This window comes from Eurosta solidaginis, chromosome 4 (assembly GCF_040869045.1).
Source record: "Eurosta solidaginis isolate ZX-2024a chromosome 4, ASM4086904v1, whole genome shotgun sequence".
In the NCBI taxonomy this organism is placed as follows: domain Eukaryota; kingdom Metazoa; phylum Arthropoda; class Insecta; order Diptera; family Tephritidae; genus Eurosta; species Eurosta solidaginis.
In genome coordinates, this window is record NC_090322.1 from 194,013,905 (window position 1) to 194,035,196 (window position 21,292).

The 21,292-nt window shown below is 36.1% G+C and overlaps 1 protein-coding gene across 6 annotated transcripts in view; it reads right to left on the bottom strand.

Annotated features, from left to right (window-relative positions):
• Positions 1-21,292, bottom strand: part of sbm (sobremesa) — a 157,806-nt gene that overhangs the window by 9,935 nt on the left and 126,579 nt on the right. For all 6 annotated transcript variants that reach the window (XM_067784439.1, XM_067784441.1, XM_067784440.1 and 3 more), the window contains 4 exons: positions 18,832-18,933; positions 9,265-9,507; positions 8,328-8,826; positions 8,154-8,250 (listed from right to left, as the gene is read on the bottom strand). In XM_067784439.1, coding sequence (XP_067640540.1) covers positions 8,154-8,250; positions 8,328-8,826; positions 9,265-9,507; positions 18,832-18,933 — 941 coding nt within the window. The remainder of the gene's footprint in view (positions 1-8,153; positions 8,251-8,327; positions 8,827-9,264; positions 9,508-18,831; positions 18,934-21,292) is intronic.

The following is a 21,292-nucleotide window of genomic DNA, read 5'->3' on the forward strand; positions in this document are numbered from 1 at the left end:
CCAAAGTTCGAAATCTTCGTAAAATTTTCGTTCATTTGACAAAAATTGCTACACCAATTTTTCTTTTCGCTGCTGTACTTCGTTGTACTAGTAAAATAGTGGAGGTAACTTAGAATATGCCCTCGGTAAGACGTGCCTGTCGAGCCAACTTAAATCCATAAAAAATAGGAAATAATTGTCCTTATTCTTTGGTGAAAGTTTTTGTAGTTACAAGCATGGCGAAACCAAATATGTGACGGCCGGAAATCAGCTGATTGGTAGTTTTTCAATATTTGAAAATTCAACTTCCGGCGCAGTACGATTTTGACAATAGTCCATCGAATTACAAAACCAACTTACATTTTTATGTTTAGATTTTATATGTATGTCGGCCTGCCGTCACCTTTTATGAATTTCACCATGGTTACAACAAATATTGTTAACTGGACTTGTCTTCATTCAAGGATATATGTATGTATTTATCTGTCTGGTGTTAAGTATTTTGGTTATCCTATGATCCATATGAAACCCAACCTAATACGGATCGCCTCAAAGCGAAGAAAGCGTTCAGGCGTTTCATTGTTATATTATGGCGCTGATAAGGCGTCAGCGCCTTTAGATCTCAACTGTCGGACCTCTTTGGAGCTCAAAGGCTGATAAGACTTGCCTCAGTAGATTGACTGGTTTTCCGATTTCAACATGTTTTTAGTAATATATTCAGCTCAAATAAAAGTGAAGTGCTTCAGAAGATGAACTTTCTTCTGAGCGCACGCACTTCTAAAGACACGCCAATATACAGCCATTTCGTTGGGTTGGTTAAGTACTTTACTGTTTCCTAGAGCGTAACCGTGATTACGGGCCTTTCCAAATCTATTAAAGATATTCGCCAACTTTGGCTTTAAAAAAACCCAAAAAACTATATAGGTTGGGTAGAACCTCTATACTCTGAACAACAAAATCGCATGTACCTATTCCTCAAGCTCGAATGTGACTCTTTGAGGCTCGTACCAAAGCTCGCCTACGAAATTTAAAAAGTAGGTGCTGCTATATCGGAATTGACATCGTGATTAATGGATATGATGCTCGACGTTACTGTCAGCTGTTAATATCCGCTGTTGGCAGCCGGATAAACCAAGAGGACTCTTTTTTGCCATTATTATTTCGCTGATGTAGTAAAATTCCCCTCATGCTTTCTCGGAATTTTTTGTTTACAAATAATTAAGTGATTCTATAGTATCTACGCTCTCGAGGAAGGATCGATTTTCCAGTGAGGACCCTCATTTGAAAGGACAAGCGAAGAACGATATTTCTAATTAAACGTTGTACTCTTTGACAGTTAAAACCAGGTATCTTTAGCTGAATTAAATGCCCTCTTACATTTCGTTACGTTTTCTAGCTGGATTGTAAAGGGGTACAATAAAGTGAGTCACTAAAAAAAGTTGAAAATGTGTCCCGGGTTCGATTACTTACTTTTTCTCTTTTTCAGCACCCTGTAAAAACACCGACATAACTTTTTTCGTTTAATTGATTTCACTGAATGACACATTGTTGTAAAAGTATCTACTCACGAAGCATTTCGTCCAAAGAAGTCATCTGACCGGAGGGGTGACATAAGGTCAACGGCCATAACGTCAATTCACCTTATGACCACTTCAAATGGTCACAAAATCAATTGAAGTTATGACCATATGAAATGGTCGCAATATCAAGTTTCAAAAGGTATCTCTTTTTTTCGGGTATATGTACATTTTGGTCCCATTCTAGTGAAAGATCTGGTAAAAAACTGTCACAATGTGGTCCTCTCTGAAATAATAAGAATTTTTTCAACTAAAAGTTTAGAGAACATTTTGAATAAAAAAACCGCCAGATTTTTGCCAGGGACGCTACTATTCCTAATTCTGGTTTCATTAAACTGCAAATTCGGATTAAAAGCAGGGCCTTTGGGGACTACTTTGAAATAAGAAGAACTATTCAATAAACGTCTTACCAATTCTGCAGAAGTTTTTTTCTTTTCTCCTGATGTTAAATTTAGTTTTCCCGAAATGGTGATAAGGTCAAACGGAAATTTTCTAAAAGGGCATAAAGTCAAACTAAGTAAGGTCATAAAGCCAAATGACCTTATGACCACTTAAAGTGTTCGTAAGGCCAATGGACCTTAGGGCCATTTGAAGAAGTACGTCAATTCACTTTAAAGGCCGTTGACTTGTGTCACCCCACAATCTGGTCACATTAAGCATTTTTTGACGTTTTCCTAAAATCAGCACCCCTTATTCAAGTTATCAATAAAATAAAATTAGAATAAGATCGCGGGTTCGAATCGAGCTCAAGGCCTAACAATAATTTTTTATCATTATTATTGTTATGATAAATTTTTTCTTAATTGAAAAAATTTTTTTTAAATTAGAATAGAAGAAAGAAAAAATTTTAGACAACTGCCAAAGCTCGTTGTATAGATCCATTTCGGGAACTGCTAAATTCCTTCATCGGCAACGTTTAGGCGCCGCTGCTATAACCATTCAGCCATCACAGCGGTTTTTTTGTTTGTCTTCATTAATCCTACTTCTATTCTGTTTCGTGCCAATTGATATTCACAACACTGCGACATCTGTTGCAGAATGGCTGTGAAAATTGGACTTGTTTGTTGGCAATGCCGCCATAGTGTCATAATTTATTGACACTTTTTTCCCCGTGCTCTGGGATGTATTAACAATTTTTGTTGTTATATCGGCCTACTGATTTTAAGATCGCGGGTTCGAATCGAGCTCAAGGCCTAACAATAATTTTTTATCATTATTATTGTTATGATAAATTTTTTCTTAATTGAAAAAATTTTTAAATTAGAATAGAAGAAAGAAAAAATTTTAGACAACTGCCAAAGCTCGTTGTATAGATCCATTTCGGGAACTGCTAAATTCCTTCATCGGCAACGTTTAGGCGCCGCTGCTATAACCATTCAGCCATCACAGCGGTTTTTTTGTTTGTCTTCATTAATCCTACTTCTATTCTGTTTCGTGCCAATTGATATTCACAACACTGCGACATCTGTTGCAGAATGGCTGTGAAAATTGGACTTGTTTGTTGGCAATGCCGCCATAGTGTCATAATTTATTGACACTTTTTTCCCCGTGCTCTGGGATGTATTAACAATTTTTGTTGTTATATCGGCCTACTGATTTTAAGATCGCGGGTTCGAATCGAGCTCAAGGCCTAACAATAATTTTTTATCATTATTATTGTTATGATAAATTTTTTCTTAATTGAAAAAATTTTTAAATTAGAATAGAAGAAAGAAAAAATTTTAGACAACTGCCAAAGCTCGTTGTATAGATCCATTTCGGGAACTGCTAAATTCCTTCATCGGCAACGTTTTGGCGCCGCTGCTATAACCATTCAGCCATCACAGCGGTTTTTTTGTTTGTCTTCATCATCAAAAAACCGCTGTGATGGCTGAATGGTTATAGCAGCGGCGCCTAAACGTTGCCGATGAAGGAATTTAGCAGTTCCCGAAATGGATCTATACAACGAGCTTTGGCAGTTGTCTAAAATTTTTTCTTTCTTCTATTCTAATTTAAAAATTTTTTCAATTAAGAAAAAATTTATCATAACAATAATAATGATAAAAAATTATTGTTAGGCCTTGAGCTCGATTCGAACCCGCGATCTTAAAATCAGTAGGCCGATATAACAACAAAAATTGTTAATACATCCCAGAGCACGGGGAAAAAAGTGTCAATAAATTATGACACTATGGCGGCATTGCCAACAAACAAGTCCAATTTTCACAGCCATTCTGCAACAGATGTCGCAGTGTTGTGAATATCAATTGGCACGAAACAGAATAGAAGTAGGATTAATGAAGACAAACAAAAAAACCGCTGTGATGGCTGAATGGTTATAGCAGCGGCGCCTAAACGTTGCCGATGAAGGAATTTAGCAGTTCCCGAAATGGATCTATACAACGAGCTTTGGCAGTTGTCTAAAATTTTTTCTTTCTTCTATTCTAATTTAAAAATTTTTTCAATTAAGAAAAAATTTATCATAACAATAATAATGATAAAAAATTATTGTTAGGCCTTGAGCTCGATTCGAACCCGCGATCTTAAAATCAGTAGGCCGATATAACAACAAAAATTGTTAAAATTAGAATAAAGTAAGAATAGATTCGTACATCTATAGTATGTCATTATCTGTTTAAATACTCTATTACTTTAGTATCTATCATAGTATAGAAGAAATCGAAAATTCGATATAGAAAACATAAAGAAGAAAGTCCAAGTTCGCTGATTTTACAGGGTGCTGGAAGGCACTTTTTTATACCCAACGTGTACTTGTACACAATGGTATTATAACTTTAATAACGGTAGTACGTAATGGATAAAGGAATAGAGATAGATATATATTCCCTCATATCAAAATTTTCAGCATCGAAGAATATGTTTGTAGAGTATGGGTATCAAATGGAAGCTGTTTATGAGTACTTTGATACGGGATATTTTTCATACCCGCGGGTAACTAGGGTCTCGATATATAAGCGAAAACGTGGACGCGGGTACCCCTAAAATGCGTTTATAGAATATGGATAACAAATGAAAGCTGTTGATGAGTGCTTTAGTAGAGGGTAATTTTCATACCCCTGGGTGACTAGGGTGTCGAGATATAGGCCAAAACGTGGGCCCGTGTACCCTAGACAGAGTTTATACAATATGGATATCAAATGAAAGCTGTTGCTGAGAGTTTTAAAGTAATTTTCATTGTTATATTCGATATAGTCGCATCAACCTGTCAAAACTGATAAATATGCATGCGAAGCCGAAATAAAGATAGATGAAGTGAAAAAGACGGAGGGAGGAGTGAATAAAAGCATTAAGAAAAAGTGAAGAGGGGGGAAGGGAGAGTTAGACGGAAAAAGCTTATTAATTTTTATGCAGATAGACCAAATTTAGGGCAGAACAATGTCTGCCGGGTCTGCTAGTAATTATATATTTTTAACATTAAAACTTTACACCTAAATTATTAAATCTTACAGTTTATATCACAGTCCTAATTGTTCTAATGAAAAGCGTGTTAAATTTTGATGGTATAATTAAGAACATTAGGACCTCCTTTTCTTGCTATCACAATGTAACACGCTTTTATTCGAACAATTAAGACTGTGATATAAACTGTAAGATTTAATAATTTTTGTGTAAAGTTTTAATGTTAAAAATGTATAATTATGTACAATATGGGTTTTTTTTCGCAGACGAAGAAGCCTAATTATCGTTAAAGGTTACAATGAACTTATAAAGTGTTATATTCAGTCAATTTATTTTTTAATTTTTAGCTAATTTTATTAACCAATAATAAAAGCTTATTTTTAAAAATTTTTCATTAATATTATTTTTTACTTTTTAGTTCGTTTTATTAACAAGTAATAAAAGCTTGTTCTTAGAAAAGCTTTTTTCTTAAATCTAATTTAAATATAAATTTTTTTTAATTTTTAGTAGGGTAAAATATTGTTTAAATTAGTTATGTAATCTTTACTTAGTTATTTGTAAAGTTTCTCATCCTATCCATTTCTTTTAATGCATCAACATTACAAGGTTTATTCGAAGTCCACTTTGAACAGTCAAGTTCTTCGATTCGAGTGTTAACTAACTTAAAATCATATTTTATTGTGACTTTGCCTATGTCGCGTTCAGTTTACAACTACTCATTGCAGATCTCTGCTCTGTTTTAAAATCAAATTCCAACTTTCGAAAACAAAATCAAGTGCGCAGAAAAGTATGCAACATTTAGCGATAACAGCCTAACTTCTACGTTCGTTGTAACACAAAAAAAAAAAAATTACCTGCTTTCTTGAGGACTTAGGCTTTTATTATCGCCTAAAATCTTTAAAACAAAATCAAGTGCGCAGAAAAGTATGCAACATTTGGCGATAACAGCCTAACTTCTACGTTCGTTGTAACACAAACAAAGCGAAGTTACCTGCGCTCTTGAGGACTTAGGCTTTTATGCCAAAGTGAGCACATATCTTTACCGATAACTCTGTTATCGATTAATTTATCATATTCTCGCAAAGTAATATTGCATTGTCATCGGAGTTGTACATGCGTGCAAAATCTCAGCTCAATCGGACACCGGGAAGTGTATCAAATTTAACTTGCAAGATTTCATTACAGACAACAGCCAAGTGAAACTAAATAAAAGCTTATAATAAATGAAGATGAAAATGTAAATATAGATAAAGATAAATAAGAATGGGTCCATCGCAATATGCCAGTAAATGTTTCTTTCTTTTCAGTTTCTCTTAGAAAACATAATAATTGAAATTCAATTATTATAAGCCGGTGTTAAGCTCATGAATTCTTAAAAAAAAAAAAAAGAATATTTTGATTTAGCGATGTCCGTCCTCGATTAACACGATCATTTGTGTAAAAAATGTATATCTTTTCCGGAATTTTGCAAACTGCTTTATCTGGACTTAGAATAGATTAGTATTGAAAACCATGCCCACTTTTTCGACATCGAAAAATGCAATAAATCATTACCAAATATAGATAAAGTGATTAAATTTACTTTGAGACAAGAATTATAAGTTTGGAAATATTTTGGAAAATGTGAGGGGCACCGCCTTAATTAAGGAGAAGAAAATTTGACAGTCTTCTAAGTCATAAATCCTTAGCCGTTGAAGATATCATTCTGAAATTTGTCATTATACATTCACCTTACGAAAATTAACAAAATGGGGTGAGGGGAGGCCCATGCCCACTTAATAAAAAATCGATATCGAAATTTCGAAAATTGGAAAAAGTGCAGTAATTCATTACTAAATACAGATAAGGTGCTGGAGCTTGATATGTGGGTTGACTTTATGACGAAAAATACAAACTTTAGGAAAATAGGCATGGCATCGCCCACAGTTAGCAGAAGAAGATTTAAAAACTTTCCACGTCCCAAATCAGTATCCTTTAGTATGACTTTGCAGAGTTATGATTCTTAGTATTGTATTCCAATTAAAAAAAAAAAATTTTCCTTAAAGTGTTCACTATTACAAAATTGGCAACATATTTATGACACGTAAATACGTAACTTCACAAACCCTAATATAAAAGTCGGAAACCGAGTTAAATGTTAAGAAATTCATATTATTTAATGTTGGTGACGTGATACGCTTTAGGATACAATAAACGTATCTTTTGGCCAAATGTGAACAACCACATCAATGGCACTATGCTACCGACTGTCTTACACCCCAAAATCTTGGGTGTGACGTTCGATCAGGATCTACATTTTAGTGAGTATGCAGCCGCAATTGTACCAAAAATCCTTGCTGACAGTACTTGGGGAAAGATAAAGAAACGCTCATTACCACTTACAAAGCAATTGGTCAGCCGATCGCATGCTACGCGTCCCCGATATGGTCGCCAAGCCTAAAGACTATTCACTGGAAGAAGCTACAGGCCTGCCAAAATACTGCCCTCAGAACCGCCACGGGTTGTCTTCTTATGTCCCCAGAACACCATCTACATAATGAGGCGAGAATACTCCCCATCAGGGAGAGAAATGAAATGCTAACCAAACAGTTCCTGTTGAATACCCAAAAGCGTGGGCATCCCAACAGACATCTAATTGATGAGCCAACACCGCCCAGGGGCTTAAGGAGCCATCTCCGTAAGCATTATGAGGAAATACGGCACCTGAGAACACAGCCGTATAAAGCCAAAAACACAAGCAGGTCCTCAGTGAACTCCACAAACAGGCGCTGGACCTCTATGTCGGGAATTGCCCGGTGAATCCTGTACTCAAAGAACAATACCCTAAACTTGCAGAAGAGGAACGCACACTCCCTAGGGAAACGCGAGTCACTCTAGCTCAACTTCGATCTGGATACTGTAACAGGTTAAACTCTTATCTATCCAGAATTAACCCCGACATACAAAATGTCTACCCTGCTTGCAATGTGTCCCCACATGACACCAACCATCTCTTCCATTGTAATGTGGAACCAACGCCTCTAACACCCCTCTCACCCCTGCTGAAACAGCAAGTTTCCTTGGACTCCCGTTAGAGCATATTGATAACAATTTGTGATCGGTCAACAACAACAGCAACATCTCTTGGCTTAAGTGTGTTGCAAATCTGACCAAAATATATGTGTTGAGACAAGATAATTTATTTCAAACAAAACTTACGTGGAAAATCAATCCAGGCGCTGGTGTTAGACGACGTACATGTACATACGACAATATATCCATCAGATGACCTTCACGACTAGCTGCAAAGCATAAACTGAAATATCAAAAAAAAAAAAAAAGATGTTAATATATTATTTGAAATATATGCTTCAAAACATTGAAAGCCCTCACCGTCCTGCAGCGAATAGTGTACCATTGGCGCTACCAAATGTGCTGACTGTCACGCTGAGTGGCATCAGCCAAGCCATAGTACCCAAAATTCGATTACCAAATGTGACAGCGACTGCTTCTGAATCGATCATTTCGGCTGGTGACATTGCCGCCAAATATGATATATTGATGAGTGCATAGCAAAGCGTCACCAACGGTATACCAATTATGATGGAACGTGGTAAATTTTTACTTGGATTCTTAATTTCTTCGGTGACATAATTCAAATTATTCCAACCATCGTACGCCCAAAGGCCAGTATAAAAAGCGGTCGCTATTGCGCCAATGGTGGGTGTTTCGCCACTAAATGCATTCGATAGATGTTGTGTATTGCCTTGGAATAGCTTCCAAGCACCACCACAGATCACAATGAGGACTGCAACCAATTTGGCAGCGGTGAATATATTCTGCACAGCCATGCCCAGATTCACACTATAACAATTCACGAACAGTATCATAACTATAGAGGGTGGGGCAGGTAGGTGTAGCAAGTGGTAGTAGACGTAGGCGCATCGTAGTAGTGGGACGTAGGAAATTTGTTTCGATTGTTTTTATTATTTTTTTTTTAATTATCAATTTTTTTGGACGTATGAGTGGATATCAGAAAATTTATAAAAGCCGGAATGTGAGAAATATAGAGAATAATTTTGGAAAAAAAAATTAATAAAAAGCAAGTTAAAAGAAAATTTCGAATGTGTATGTATGTATGTGTATGCGGATATGAGCATGTTAAAGTTTTTGTATGCAATTTTTCGCGGCCACATTCTTTTTTTTTTAGGTTTTTTAGGTTTTTTCAAGGATTTTTACCGGATGGTTTTTATCCAGGCAAATAGGAGATATGCATATAAATATGTACGTGCCGTTTATTTGCATGTCAATATATGTTTTGATTACTTACCAATTGCCAGCAGTGCAACCATTTTAACCACCGATTCAGGTGGATCGCATTCGGTGACGAATGCCTCAACTGCATACTGTGCAAAGGAGAGACAAATAATAGCCATTTGTGATGGCTTCAATACCAATGTCGATACCCATGAGAATAAAAATGCAGGTGCCGGACCAAAGGCGTCCATAAAATATGCCCATTCCGCGCCAGACGATGTGTTCATCGTACCCAATTCAGCATACGCCAGAGCGCCTTAAAGTTGATGGGAAAAATGGCAAAATTAAAAATATGCAAATTTTCGAAATAACTATGAATGAAGTTTCTTATCAGTTCTATCTATAAAAATACCTCTTTATATCAGTTGAAATGACACCTTATGTTTATTAGATATGTCCTATAGAGAGACTATATGTTTATGACTGAACGGGCTCTGCTGCTCAGGGTTTCTTTGTTTGCCTATGGTGGGGCCACGCCCTATTTCCAAAATATTTCAATTGTACTTTGCTACACTACTCAGGTGAACCCCAGCGGTTTAGGGGGCTTAGAATATACACGCCGCAGGTATGCCTGTAGTAAGAGTCGACTAAAACACCCAAATAATTCAAGGGATTTCTAGCGCAATTTGAAGCTTCTCTAACCCAATTGTCAACCTTATCTACCCGTGGGGAACCCTGTTTTTTTAGCAGTTGATGCTATGGCGACCCCATATTCCTCATGGAACTAGGGGGTGGGAGCGGGATGGCCTATAAGGTTCAATGTGGTCATATCAAGCCGTTCCGGAAGTGATCGGGCTTGTACCTTAACAGTGCTTGTTACCGTAACGTACCGAATCTACATATATCTGACAAAGAAGTATCAACATAGATAACACTACCCTCGGGAAGTGTCCTTATCGCTACACCAATAACTACTGAGGTGAAATATCAGATATTCAATTTTTTGATACCATTTTACTTTAAAAAAGCTTTTATTGTTTAAATTTGACGTGAACGCAGCCCATTTTGTTACATTGCTTTTATATTTACGGTTTGTGAAACAGTGAATTGGCTAACACTCGGAGTGTATTTCTGCCATGAAATGCTTATTTGCCTTGCAGATGACCTTCGTAGTTGGCGTAAAACAGGCACGTCAATTTGTAGGAAACATCAAAAGAGCACGAAGCAAATTAGACGGAGTACGGAATACGGAGGCTATCGCGCCTTGTCTTTATTTGCTGTTAAACGTGGGCGGTGCCACGCCCGTTTACCAAAATTTCTTTTTTTTTCATAAAGTCCATCCACATATAAAATTTCACCACTTTATCGGTCTTTGGTAATGAAGTATCGTATTTTTCCAATTTTAAAAAAAATTTCGATATTGAAAACGGGGCGTGGCTGTAGTTCGATTTCGCCTATTGTCAACAGCATATAAGCCACAATATCAAATTTCGTAAAGATATCTCATTTTGCACATTAAGGCCCAAATAGTTGTTTACAATAGAGCTTACGATTTCTCGTACTTGTTCGAGAAGAGATTTCTCGCTAGTCTCGTCTTCTCGTGAGATTATCGAATCTCGAATGGCTCGTAAGGCTCGTACGGCTCGCGAGCTTCTCGACATTCAATTTAATCGATTCATCGGCTATTTTATATACAGCTTATGATTTCTTCTGGAGCACAAGCGAAAATTTCCACAAAACCACAACTAAAAACACCGAAATATATAGAATTGAAAGTCGAGAAGCTCGCGAGTATTACGAGTATTTCGAGATCCGTGAATCTCGCGAGAAGCTTTGTTCATTGTGGATAAAAAGAGTGTGATAAATTATGCATAGAGGTCAAAATTACAAATAGAATGGATCACCTGATTTTTAATTGACTATCGCTATTTCATTCTGTATCTCTTTCTATCACCCGCTGAAGATAGCCGGCCCTATGCGCCGCTATATTGAACATCCTGTCAAAACTCTGTCAAAATGCTAAAAAGTAGCCATATTGAACATCCTGTCAGGCAGTTGACGGATAAGATATCACACTTGTTTTATCCACAATGGCCTTTTTCTCGATGTATCGTTAAAAAAAAATAAAATATTGTGAACAAAATTATATGTGTAACAAATATGTTTTGAGTTAAATGTCATTGGAAAGCAATATAATCAACAAAAAATTCACAAGTAAAATAAACCAAGTGTATAAATACTGTCCATTCAGCAATTTAGTTTATGTCGAGAAGCTCGCAAAATTTACGAGTACTTCGAGACACGAGAATCTCGCTTGTGTTCGAGAAGAAATCGTAAGCTCTAGTTTACAATGCACTTGGTTAATTTTTGTTCAGTTTGTTTTCAAACAAATTGGTGTAAAAGTGATAATTTGAATGGGCGCCATATACAAATTAGACATTGTTTATTGCACACTTAAAACAAATTCTTACATACATACTAAATAAGTTTAAATGCGCCTCCACTAACGGCTAGACCGCAGCCAATAGTAAAATTTTTGTCAATTTGCCAACGTATAAATCCACAGGTGTAAGTATGTATGTATGTGCTTATATAGTTGCATATGTATATGCATCTATTTGAATTGTAACTTTGCATAAAGTTTTGTTTTTTTTTTTTGAATAATTGAATAATATATATATAAGGGTGTGCCAAAAAATGGCGGTAGTTTTATTTCTCGCTCTCACCCAAAACTATCAGAGAACATATCTAAAAATACAATTTGTGTCATTGACGGAGCTCTTTTTTTTAATTTGAAGAGGCTCTCCGCGGCACTTGAAGTGTTGCCACTTAAATAACATGGGAACTAGGGTTTTAAACATTATGTTGTCCTGCAAGGTATGAAGAAATATTTCTTTGATGAAATGAATACCATATTCATTTACATTTAAAAATTTTCAGCTTTAAAGATCTATAGAAACTTTAATATCGACGATTAAAATTCATCTCTATAAATTTTTTTGTTCTGAACTAATTGCTGAATATGATTCATTTAACTATTCATTTTATAGATATTTTTGGGTGACAGTGAAAAAATAATTTCGTCTTTTTTACGCACATCCTAGTAGTTACATATACATATGCATATGTACATAAATACGCTTTTTTTGAGAATGCGGTGCAGCCGTTGGTCATGTGCCACATGCCTGCACATACACACATACATACAGCTATACAGATTGCAATGTAAACAATGCAGAAATAAAAATAAATAGAAAACAAATATAATTGTAAAGTAATCAAACGCAAAAAGGATATTTATTGTAAGCAGCGTTAAACAACAAATAAATTTCAAGTGCCCATAAATGTGCCCACTACTAATTATTAGAACATCTTCATTGTGATATGGAAAAATATCCGTTTGCCTTCAAAATTCAATATCAAAGCAATAAGTGGTTGTAGTATAAAAAAAAAATTATAAGGATTATTCAAAACATTGTATTTAATAAGGGAGTTTAGAATTTTTTGTAATTGATGTTGGAAAAGTTGCTATAGCAAATGAAAGCTACAGATCGTGAGCAACTTTTTCATTTTCAAATGTTTCCCTGTATATTTTTTTATACTCAGCTGAGCAGAGCTCACAGAGTACCTACATTAATTTTGTTCGCATAACGGTACCCCGTAACAGCATAAACTAATCGAGATCGATATAGAATTCTACATATCAAAATGATCTGGGCGAAAAAAGAAATTCATTTAGCCATGTCCGTCCGTCCGCCCGTCTGTCCGTAAACACGATAACTTGAGTAAATGTTGAGGTATCTTAATAAAATTGGATGTGTAAGTTAATTCCCTAACCGTAGTAGCACTGGATAGCATTCCATCCACCGCATCCCTAATAGCAGCAACTTCCGCTTGGAATACACTGCAGTGATCAGCCAACTTAAACTTGCGGCTTAAATTTAGCTCTTGACATAGGGAGCAGTTATCGGCATACAATAATCCGTTCTGTCCGGGATAAAGTCGAAACTGGTAAGAAGGCTAGAGTGTCCGCGGTCAGAAAGCCCATATCCCATATCACGAAGCCTGACCAACGACCTTGCTGCGGCCGCCTTTCCCGCAATATCTACTGGGTATATGTTCAGCATGACGTTCAGTGCCAAGGTAGGTGTTGTTCTGAGAGCGCCACTGATACGGATCAGCGCCGTCCGTTGCACGGACATTAACATTTTGGAGGTGCTCGCCGTGTCCAGTGCTTTCCACCAGACCAGCACCCCATATAGTTTCGGTTTGACCACCATCTCATAAAACCAGTGTACTACTCCTGGCGAGAGTCCCCATCTTTTTCCGATAGCCCCTCTGCAGCAGTACAAGGCAATTGCGGCCTTCCTGGCCCGATCTTCCACATTGGGTCTCCAGGACAGTTTCTTGTCCAAAACAATCCCCAAATATTTAACCCTATCAGAAAGTACCAACGGTACCCCTCCAATCGGGGGATTTCTGAAATCGGGCATCTTATATCTTCTTGTAAAAAGAACCAATTCGATTTTCGGTTAACTACACCCGATCTTTGCCTTCCTTACTTGTTTTTTTTTTTTGACAGTTGTTGATTTGCTATTCAAAATTTTAAAAGAAACTACAGTTTACAGTCTACAGTAGCGTACTGCAAAAATATGCTACACCAGTTTGCAATGCAATGATGCTCGACCATTTGCACAAAATCCTGAACTCCCAATATTGGGAGTATAAGGGTACTTTTTGGTACTTTTCGTAATTTCTGCCCCATTTTAACAGATAGAAGCTTCGAATTTCAAACAATGTTTACATATATTACAAAAAATGTTGTCTAAAAAAATCGTAGAGATCGCTCATATATATAACTTATATCACATGTTTGCAACGCATCAACAAAAATAAACTACGGTTGTTGAGGTTGCGTTTTTGCCATGACATAGCAAATGCAAAGCCGTATATAATTTTTTGGAGAATGCAATGCTAAATATCTATTGCTTTTGGAATGCAATCCACAAAGCATGTTTTTTGATCCAAATTGTGTGGTATATTTACAGGCGCGTACAGTAACACAGGTTTTTTGTAAGCTTATACTATTGAGCTGAAGCCACATTAATCTGTTTAAAACGTTAAATGTCTACACTTCAAAAATTAGTTATGAAAGCAAAAGTTGGATAAGTTTATTGAAATATTATTTACTTTAACGGTCTAACAAAAAATGTAGAAAAATAGTTAAAAGTGGCACTCGAAAATAAGTGTTATAAAATACAACAATAATTTCCTGTTTGACTTAATAAAAAGATATGATTAGAGATGGGATTGTATTCGGTATTTACCAGTTTTATAGGTAAATACCAGGAAAATACCCAGAATATTCCTTTTTGATGTGTAAACATCTTTGTTCATGATATCGGGGAATCCTGAATGTAAGCGTAAGGTGTAATTGTAAGCATAAGCGTAAACGTAAGCATAGTCTTTGTTAGTGGTACGCTATATGCAGACGTGGTGTATGGTGTTGGTATGCTGTATGAAGTAATAGAGAATTTAATGGCATTTTATTTTCTGTGAAAAATGTTACACTCATGTTGCACTTTTAAATTCTAACTTTTGACCAAGATCACCTGGCGCTCTGCAAAATAGTTGAAACTGTAGGTAGTGATATCCCTTTTCTTATTCAGTTAGGAATATTTTCTGAAAGAAAGATACAAACTGACAAAAGAGCTGAGAAGAACCAACAGGGCGACATCATTTCTAGAAAAGAAAATGCCGTAAGTGTAAGTACTGTACCTACACTGTGACGTAATGTGGGAACAACGCCGCCTACACGATGCATACACTGCTGCTGAACCAAACATGAGCAAGTGTGTGATTTTTATTACTGATACAAAAGTTGTTTACAAAAACAAAGCATGTGGTTCGGTGTTCTGGTTCAATTTAAAATTAGTTTCCTTTATTTTTTTGTTGGTTGTAACATCATTGTACTTTATTTGGTAAAGTTCATATAAAGTAAAAGAGTGCAAAAAAGAAAATAATGAAATAAAACACTTCACAGAACATAAACTGGCCCCTAGGTATAAAAAAAAAAAAATTAAATAAATTTAAATTGATTTTTTATTTATGAGTTATCCGTTTGCATTCATCATCGAAAAAGTGTCCAAATTTCACCAATTTCTTATCGTATTATCAAAATATATCGATTTTTTATCGAAAATGCCCATAAAATATGCCAAATAGGTGTCATAAAATAAGAGGTAATTAGAGTTATAAATGACGCTGGAAAAAGTTTCAGAAGAGACTAATTATGAGCTCTTTATAAGTATTTTAGAAGTCATATCAGACTATTATTTGGGCTTATACGATATACGAAAATATGTTTATATAGGACGACCATCGCAAGATGAGAAATAGACTATTTTTTGGTCATATCAACTCTACCACGTACGTTGATCCCACATTACGCTATTGTGTAGTTGCTATAATTACGCTCGTATTATTTATTACTCTTTACAGCATAAAAATGTCATACACTATACTTAAACGTATACATTATCTAGTACTCTATACAGAACATATACCCAATATTACATATCGCACACCTAGATAACGAGGGAGCTGACTCAAAAATCAGCAATTTCGAAGCTATAAGTATCTCCGGACTTCCCAATTTCACTACCTACCGAACTCTATTTTTTAATACCTTCACTAGTCAACGAGAAAAGACTTTTGTAAAAATTTTATTGGCGCATATGAAAGAGGCAGTCAGTTTTTCGGGTTTTCTGAACATTGAGATTTTTTGAGGTGATCGCTGTTTTGATCTAGGTCTGCTATAATACGCCTACATTTACTTTCTAAATCCCCCATATAGCATACCTCTTACAAAGACTACGCTTATGCTTACACTTACATCTTACATTCAGGATTCCCGTTACCGTGAGTAAAGGTGTTTACACATCAAAAAACTTGAAATGGTTCGTGCTTCCAGTTCAACAATTGAAAATGGCATGAAATTGAATTCTCTACAAAAAATTTAAAAAATGTTACTCATACGTCATGTCATACTCATGCTATTACTGGGTGTTGGGCTGACTGACGGCAGAGTGCTCGCTATAAGCTATGCTAGGCCAGAAGCAATTTTTATTTTCATAAATTTTACAAGCTTCAAACGTTTCTGGTACTGTGACAACTTTTACAATTTTCAATAAGAAATCATTTTCATAGCTTTCTATCTTTATATTGTGACGAATTTCGGGAAAATTCCGCTTATTCAGGTTTGGTAACGTTGGAATCGCTAAACTGTTGAATAAATAACTCCAATATTCAATAATGCAAAATGGTATTATTATACTACTTTGAGAGTACTTCACCATAAACACTTATACTTCACAACCAATAGCGTGCTTAAATCAAACTAATTACTGATTACTCAGCTTGTGCTGCTTTTATACTCTCCGTTGCTTCATTCGCATATTTCTACTAAAGTCTAAACGTTTCGCCTTCTAGGACTGCTTATCTCCTGCTTGGCAATTGAGCTACATATATGCGTGTGTATGTGTGAGCGACAAAGTTCGGCTGATGACAGCATGTGTGTGCGTGAGTTATTCTTCGTCACCTTTTATGTACATACGTGTATAAATGGATTAAATTCATGCATTCATGTACATGATAGTGGCAGCTTGCTTTATTGTTGTTGTGCCTTTTTTACTAACAGCTTAATGGTGCTAAAATACGCCACAATATTATAGCAACGCTTCTCGCCTCCACTCTGTCTTCTGCCTTAAGATTAATCAAGCAACTTGGAAGTTCACAGCAAGAAAAGTTACTTATACCCAGCGCGTAATACAGAAAGTTGTTATATCTTTGATATAATAACGGCTGCTTGTGATGACATAAAATAATCGAGATATAGACTTCCTTATATTAAAATGATCAGCTTTGAAAAAGATCTTAATTGAGCTATGTACGTATGTATGTACGTTCGTCCCTTAACACGATAACTAGAAAAAAAAAAAGGTATTTCTTCAGGAAATTTGGTATACTTACATATGTGAACCGGGAATACATTTGAATTGAAAATGAGCGAAATCGCACGGCAACCAAGCCTACTTTTTCGATATCGAAAATTTAAAAAAAAAAAAAAAAAAAAAAAACGACAATGCAATACCAAAAACCGATCAAAATGATGAATCTTCATCACTTAGTTATATTTATAAAGCAAAATTTAAAATTATCAAATTTTTGTAAAAAAAAACAGACCAAAAGCCGTTGAAGACATTGTAACGAATTTTTGGGAGTTACTGATAATTATGCACCGTCTGCTAACGTTCGAATCGCTGAACTGTCGAATAAATAACTCCAATGTTCAGTATTGCAAAATGGTCTTTATTTAGACCACTTTGGGAGTAGTACTTCACAATTATATTTCACTAATAGCGTCTTTAAATCAAACTAACTATTATTCCTCAGCTTACGCTGCTTTTATGCTCTCTGTTGCCTCGTTCGCATATTTCGCCTAAGGTCTAGACGTTTCACAGTCATGCCTTCTAGAACAGTTGTATCCCATGCTTGGTTATTTAGCTATATACATGTATATCTTAGAGGCCACCGTGGTGTGATGGTAGCGTGCTCCGCCTGCCACACCGTATGCCCTGGGTTCGCACTCCGGGCAAAGCAACATCAAAATTTTAGAAATAAGCGTTTTCAACTAGAAGAAAATTTTTCTAAGTAGGATCGCCCCTCGACAGTGTTTGGCAAGCGTCCGAGTGGGAAAATCAAAGGGAGCACGACGCAAATTGGAAGAGAAGCTCAGCCTTAGATCTCTTCGGAGGTTATCGCGCCTTACATTTACATGTATGTCTGTAGTTCATGTTTTTCTTTTAGCCATATGCGTGTTTATGTAGGAGTAACAACTTCTGCTCTTAGCTGCCGGCTACGTATATGTCTATGAAATAATCTCTCTGCTTCAAGCTGCTGGTTATGTGTATGGAATATTCTTCGTTGCCTTGTACATAAGTGTGGCTGCTTCCTGTTTTTGTTGTTGTGATTATTTAATAACATCATAGTGATGGTAATATTCGCCACAATATGTAGAAATTTAGCAGGAAGTATATTTTTGATTATTGATATGAATAATTAAATAGACATAACTTGGACTACTGAGCGGAATACCACCTTATCGCCGCCACCGTTTCGAAAACCACCTACATCAGTCGTCTTATTGAGGTAAGTTAATGGCCATCATAAATAATCTGCTTTATAGTTCATTGCAAATTCTGAAACATGGATAAATTTATTTGCCACCACAGTGACGTACTAGGACTAAACACAAGACCCTATCAAGGTATTTCCCAGATCAACTACAGGACAACATACATTGAAGAAAATACTCTGAACGGAATTAGATGCGTGAGATTTCTGTAATAATGGGGTCTTATGTTTTTGTAAGGCGGTTTTTTAGTTAGTGTGTTTTCTTCAAAGTTCTCTGTCGTTCTGAATCAACATTTTTCAAATTTAAACATGATTAGGGGATATATAAAGTATCATAACATATTTTCATAATGTCGTACATTTTCAAAGTCATAAAATTTATTATATAAGACTTTGGGAATCTCCTAAATTGTTTAATTGAATACTTTATACATAAATTACTTACCCAATAAAGAGAGCAAACCACAGGCCAGCCATATAATAAAGCTAACACCAACGGAACCAGTACGAACTAGTAGACCTGATGGCGACACAAATATTCCAGACCCTGTAATTGTATAATTTAAGAGTATATAAAGTTATGGCCGTCAATCGAGACAAAAAAAGATACATATTTGACAGAAAAAAAACTAATAATTATATAGAATACTTATATTTGACATATATAATAAGGCGTATAAGGATGTAAATAGTGAAAAAAAAGGAAAATGCGCCGGCTGGGTCTGAAAATTTACATTACGAGGAGTTCAACAAATATAAAAAATTAATTTTCGGCACGCTGCAAAAGCAGAGAAATTCCGCTTTTCTATATTGTAACGAATTCTGAGAAATTCCTGATAATTATACACGTTCTGCTAACGTTCGAATCGCTGAACTGTCGAATAAGTAACTCCAATATTCAGTATTGCAAAATGGTCTTTATTAGACTACTTTGGGAGTATTACTTCACAGTTACAATTCTTCTAGAACAGTTGTATCTCATGCTTGGTTATTTAGCTATATACATGTATATCTGTAGTTTATGTTTTTCTTCTATGAAGGGGATGCGCTAAAGCTAGCCAGGTGCAATGAGCGAGAACTTGCTCCAGATATTGAATATCCCGTGATATCTGTATGACAAATCGGAAGAAAATCGAGCAGTTTTACCGTCAGGGAGCGTTTACTGACTATGGATACGGAGGCATCTCATTCCAAAATCCGATTCGATTTGGTCAACAGGAGAGTAAAGCCATTACATGGAGCAAGATTGCTTACGGTCACTGGCGAGTATAACCAAGTCCAGGGAGAGTAATGGTGGAAGAGATTCGACAAAGACCACAAAAGTCAAAGGCAGTAGACAGGGCAAAGATTGGTGGAATGAATGGAAGACACAAACCAAAACCGAATGTACCTGCGGGAAGAACATTGGCATTAACAAACCCAAATGGACGCGCTAAAACGAAGGAAAGAATTTCTGCCTTGAACAGAATGTTACGGATTTGATTTTTATGCATCTAACGAGCCTTCGCTAGGATAATTTATAGGCTTTTGGGAGATGTGATTGCTAAAATATTTACCTTTTTTTAGCTCCGCAGTCCTTGATCTTTTCACATGACTGGCCAGTATTCTGGAGCCATTGAATTTAAAGTCCTAAGTTTTTAAACGACAGTGAATTGATATTTTATTGGCCATCCAAATTAGTTGATATGACAACAAAAAATATCTGAATGTATATTTCATCTATACCTGTGTTTGTAACTGAGCTCCTTCTAAACGACTGGACCATTTTTTATGAAATTTTGGGTGTATTTGAGGATGCTTAAGTTTTGGTACGCCGCTTTTCAAAAAATTTCATTTATGGTGCGATTCGCTTGAAGTTCGGTACAGGGTACCTCTTTGTCCAAGATAATGTTTGAGAGACTTTTCATTCTGGTAAGTGGAACAGGTGCCGATTCTAAATAAAAATTGGGTATGGTGCGCTTTGCCTGTAATTTGGTGTAGGGGGCGTGGCAAGCTCATTATTTGACAAACTTTTCTTTCCGGGAAGTGTACCAGGGATCGACCAATTCCAAGAAATCTAATTATTCATGAGATTCGCCGAAAATTCGGAACAGGTGTCCGGGGGTTTTGGGTAAGATAATATTTGAGAAATCCTGGAAGTACACCAGTGGCCGATCTGTTCGAGAACATCTTATTTTTTTTGAAATTGATTATTTAGGCAAGTTAATCTTATATATGTATTATTGAACGAATGCAAAATTTGTTGGGAGCTTTATAACTGAAGATCGGATGAACCAATTTTAAAAATTATAACTGCCTTGGGTTCGTATAGTTTCGTATGTGTTTTGTATGTTTTTAGTTCCATGTATTGACCCATTTCTGAGTTATAGTTAAAAATCTGGGCCAGCGTGATACCCGAAATTATTTTCACAATATAGGTCTCAAACAGGATGTGGTAATGGTGGTTTTAACACGATGCGGTGGTTAAGATGAAGAGCAAGAGGTCGGGGAGGGGGGGGGGGGGGGGGAGTTATACAATAAGAGATAGGAGTGGGAATCAGAGAAGAAACTAAAGAGAGGAGGGAGAGGCAGAAAAATGGAGTGTTAGGAAAAAAAGTAATAATTGGAAATGGAGGAGAAGATAGGAAGGAGAGGAAGCAAGAGAAGGAAGGAGATGAAAAGAAGTAGGAAAATTTACCTGGGTCTGAGACTCAAATGGGGTTGGGATGGACGATAATAAAAAGAAAAATGGAGGATAAGGTAGAAGATAATGGAATAAAGGGTGAAGAGGGGAAGCGAGGCTCTCTTTTTAAATGTAGGCCAACCAATTTTCGGGCACAACATGGTCTGCCGGGTACTCTAGTGTATATACATTAGACTGGGTCGATTTATTAACCGATATCGCTCCATCGATTTTTCGATAGGAT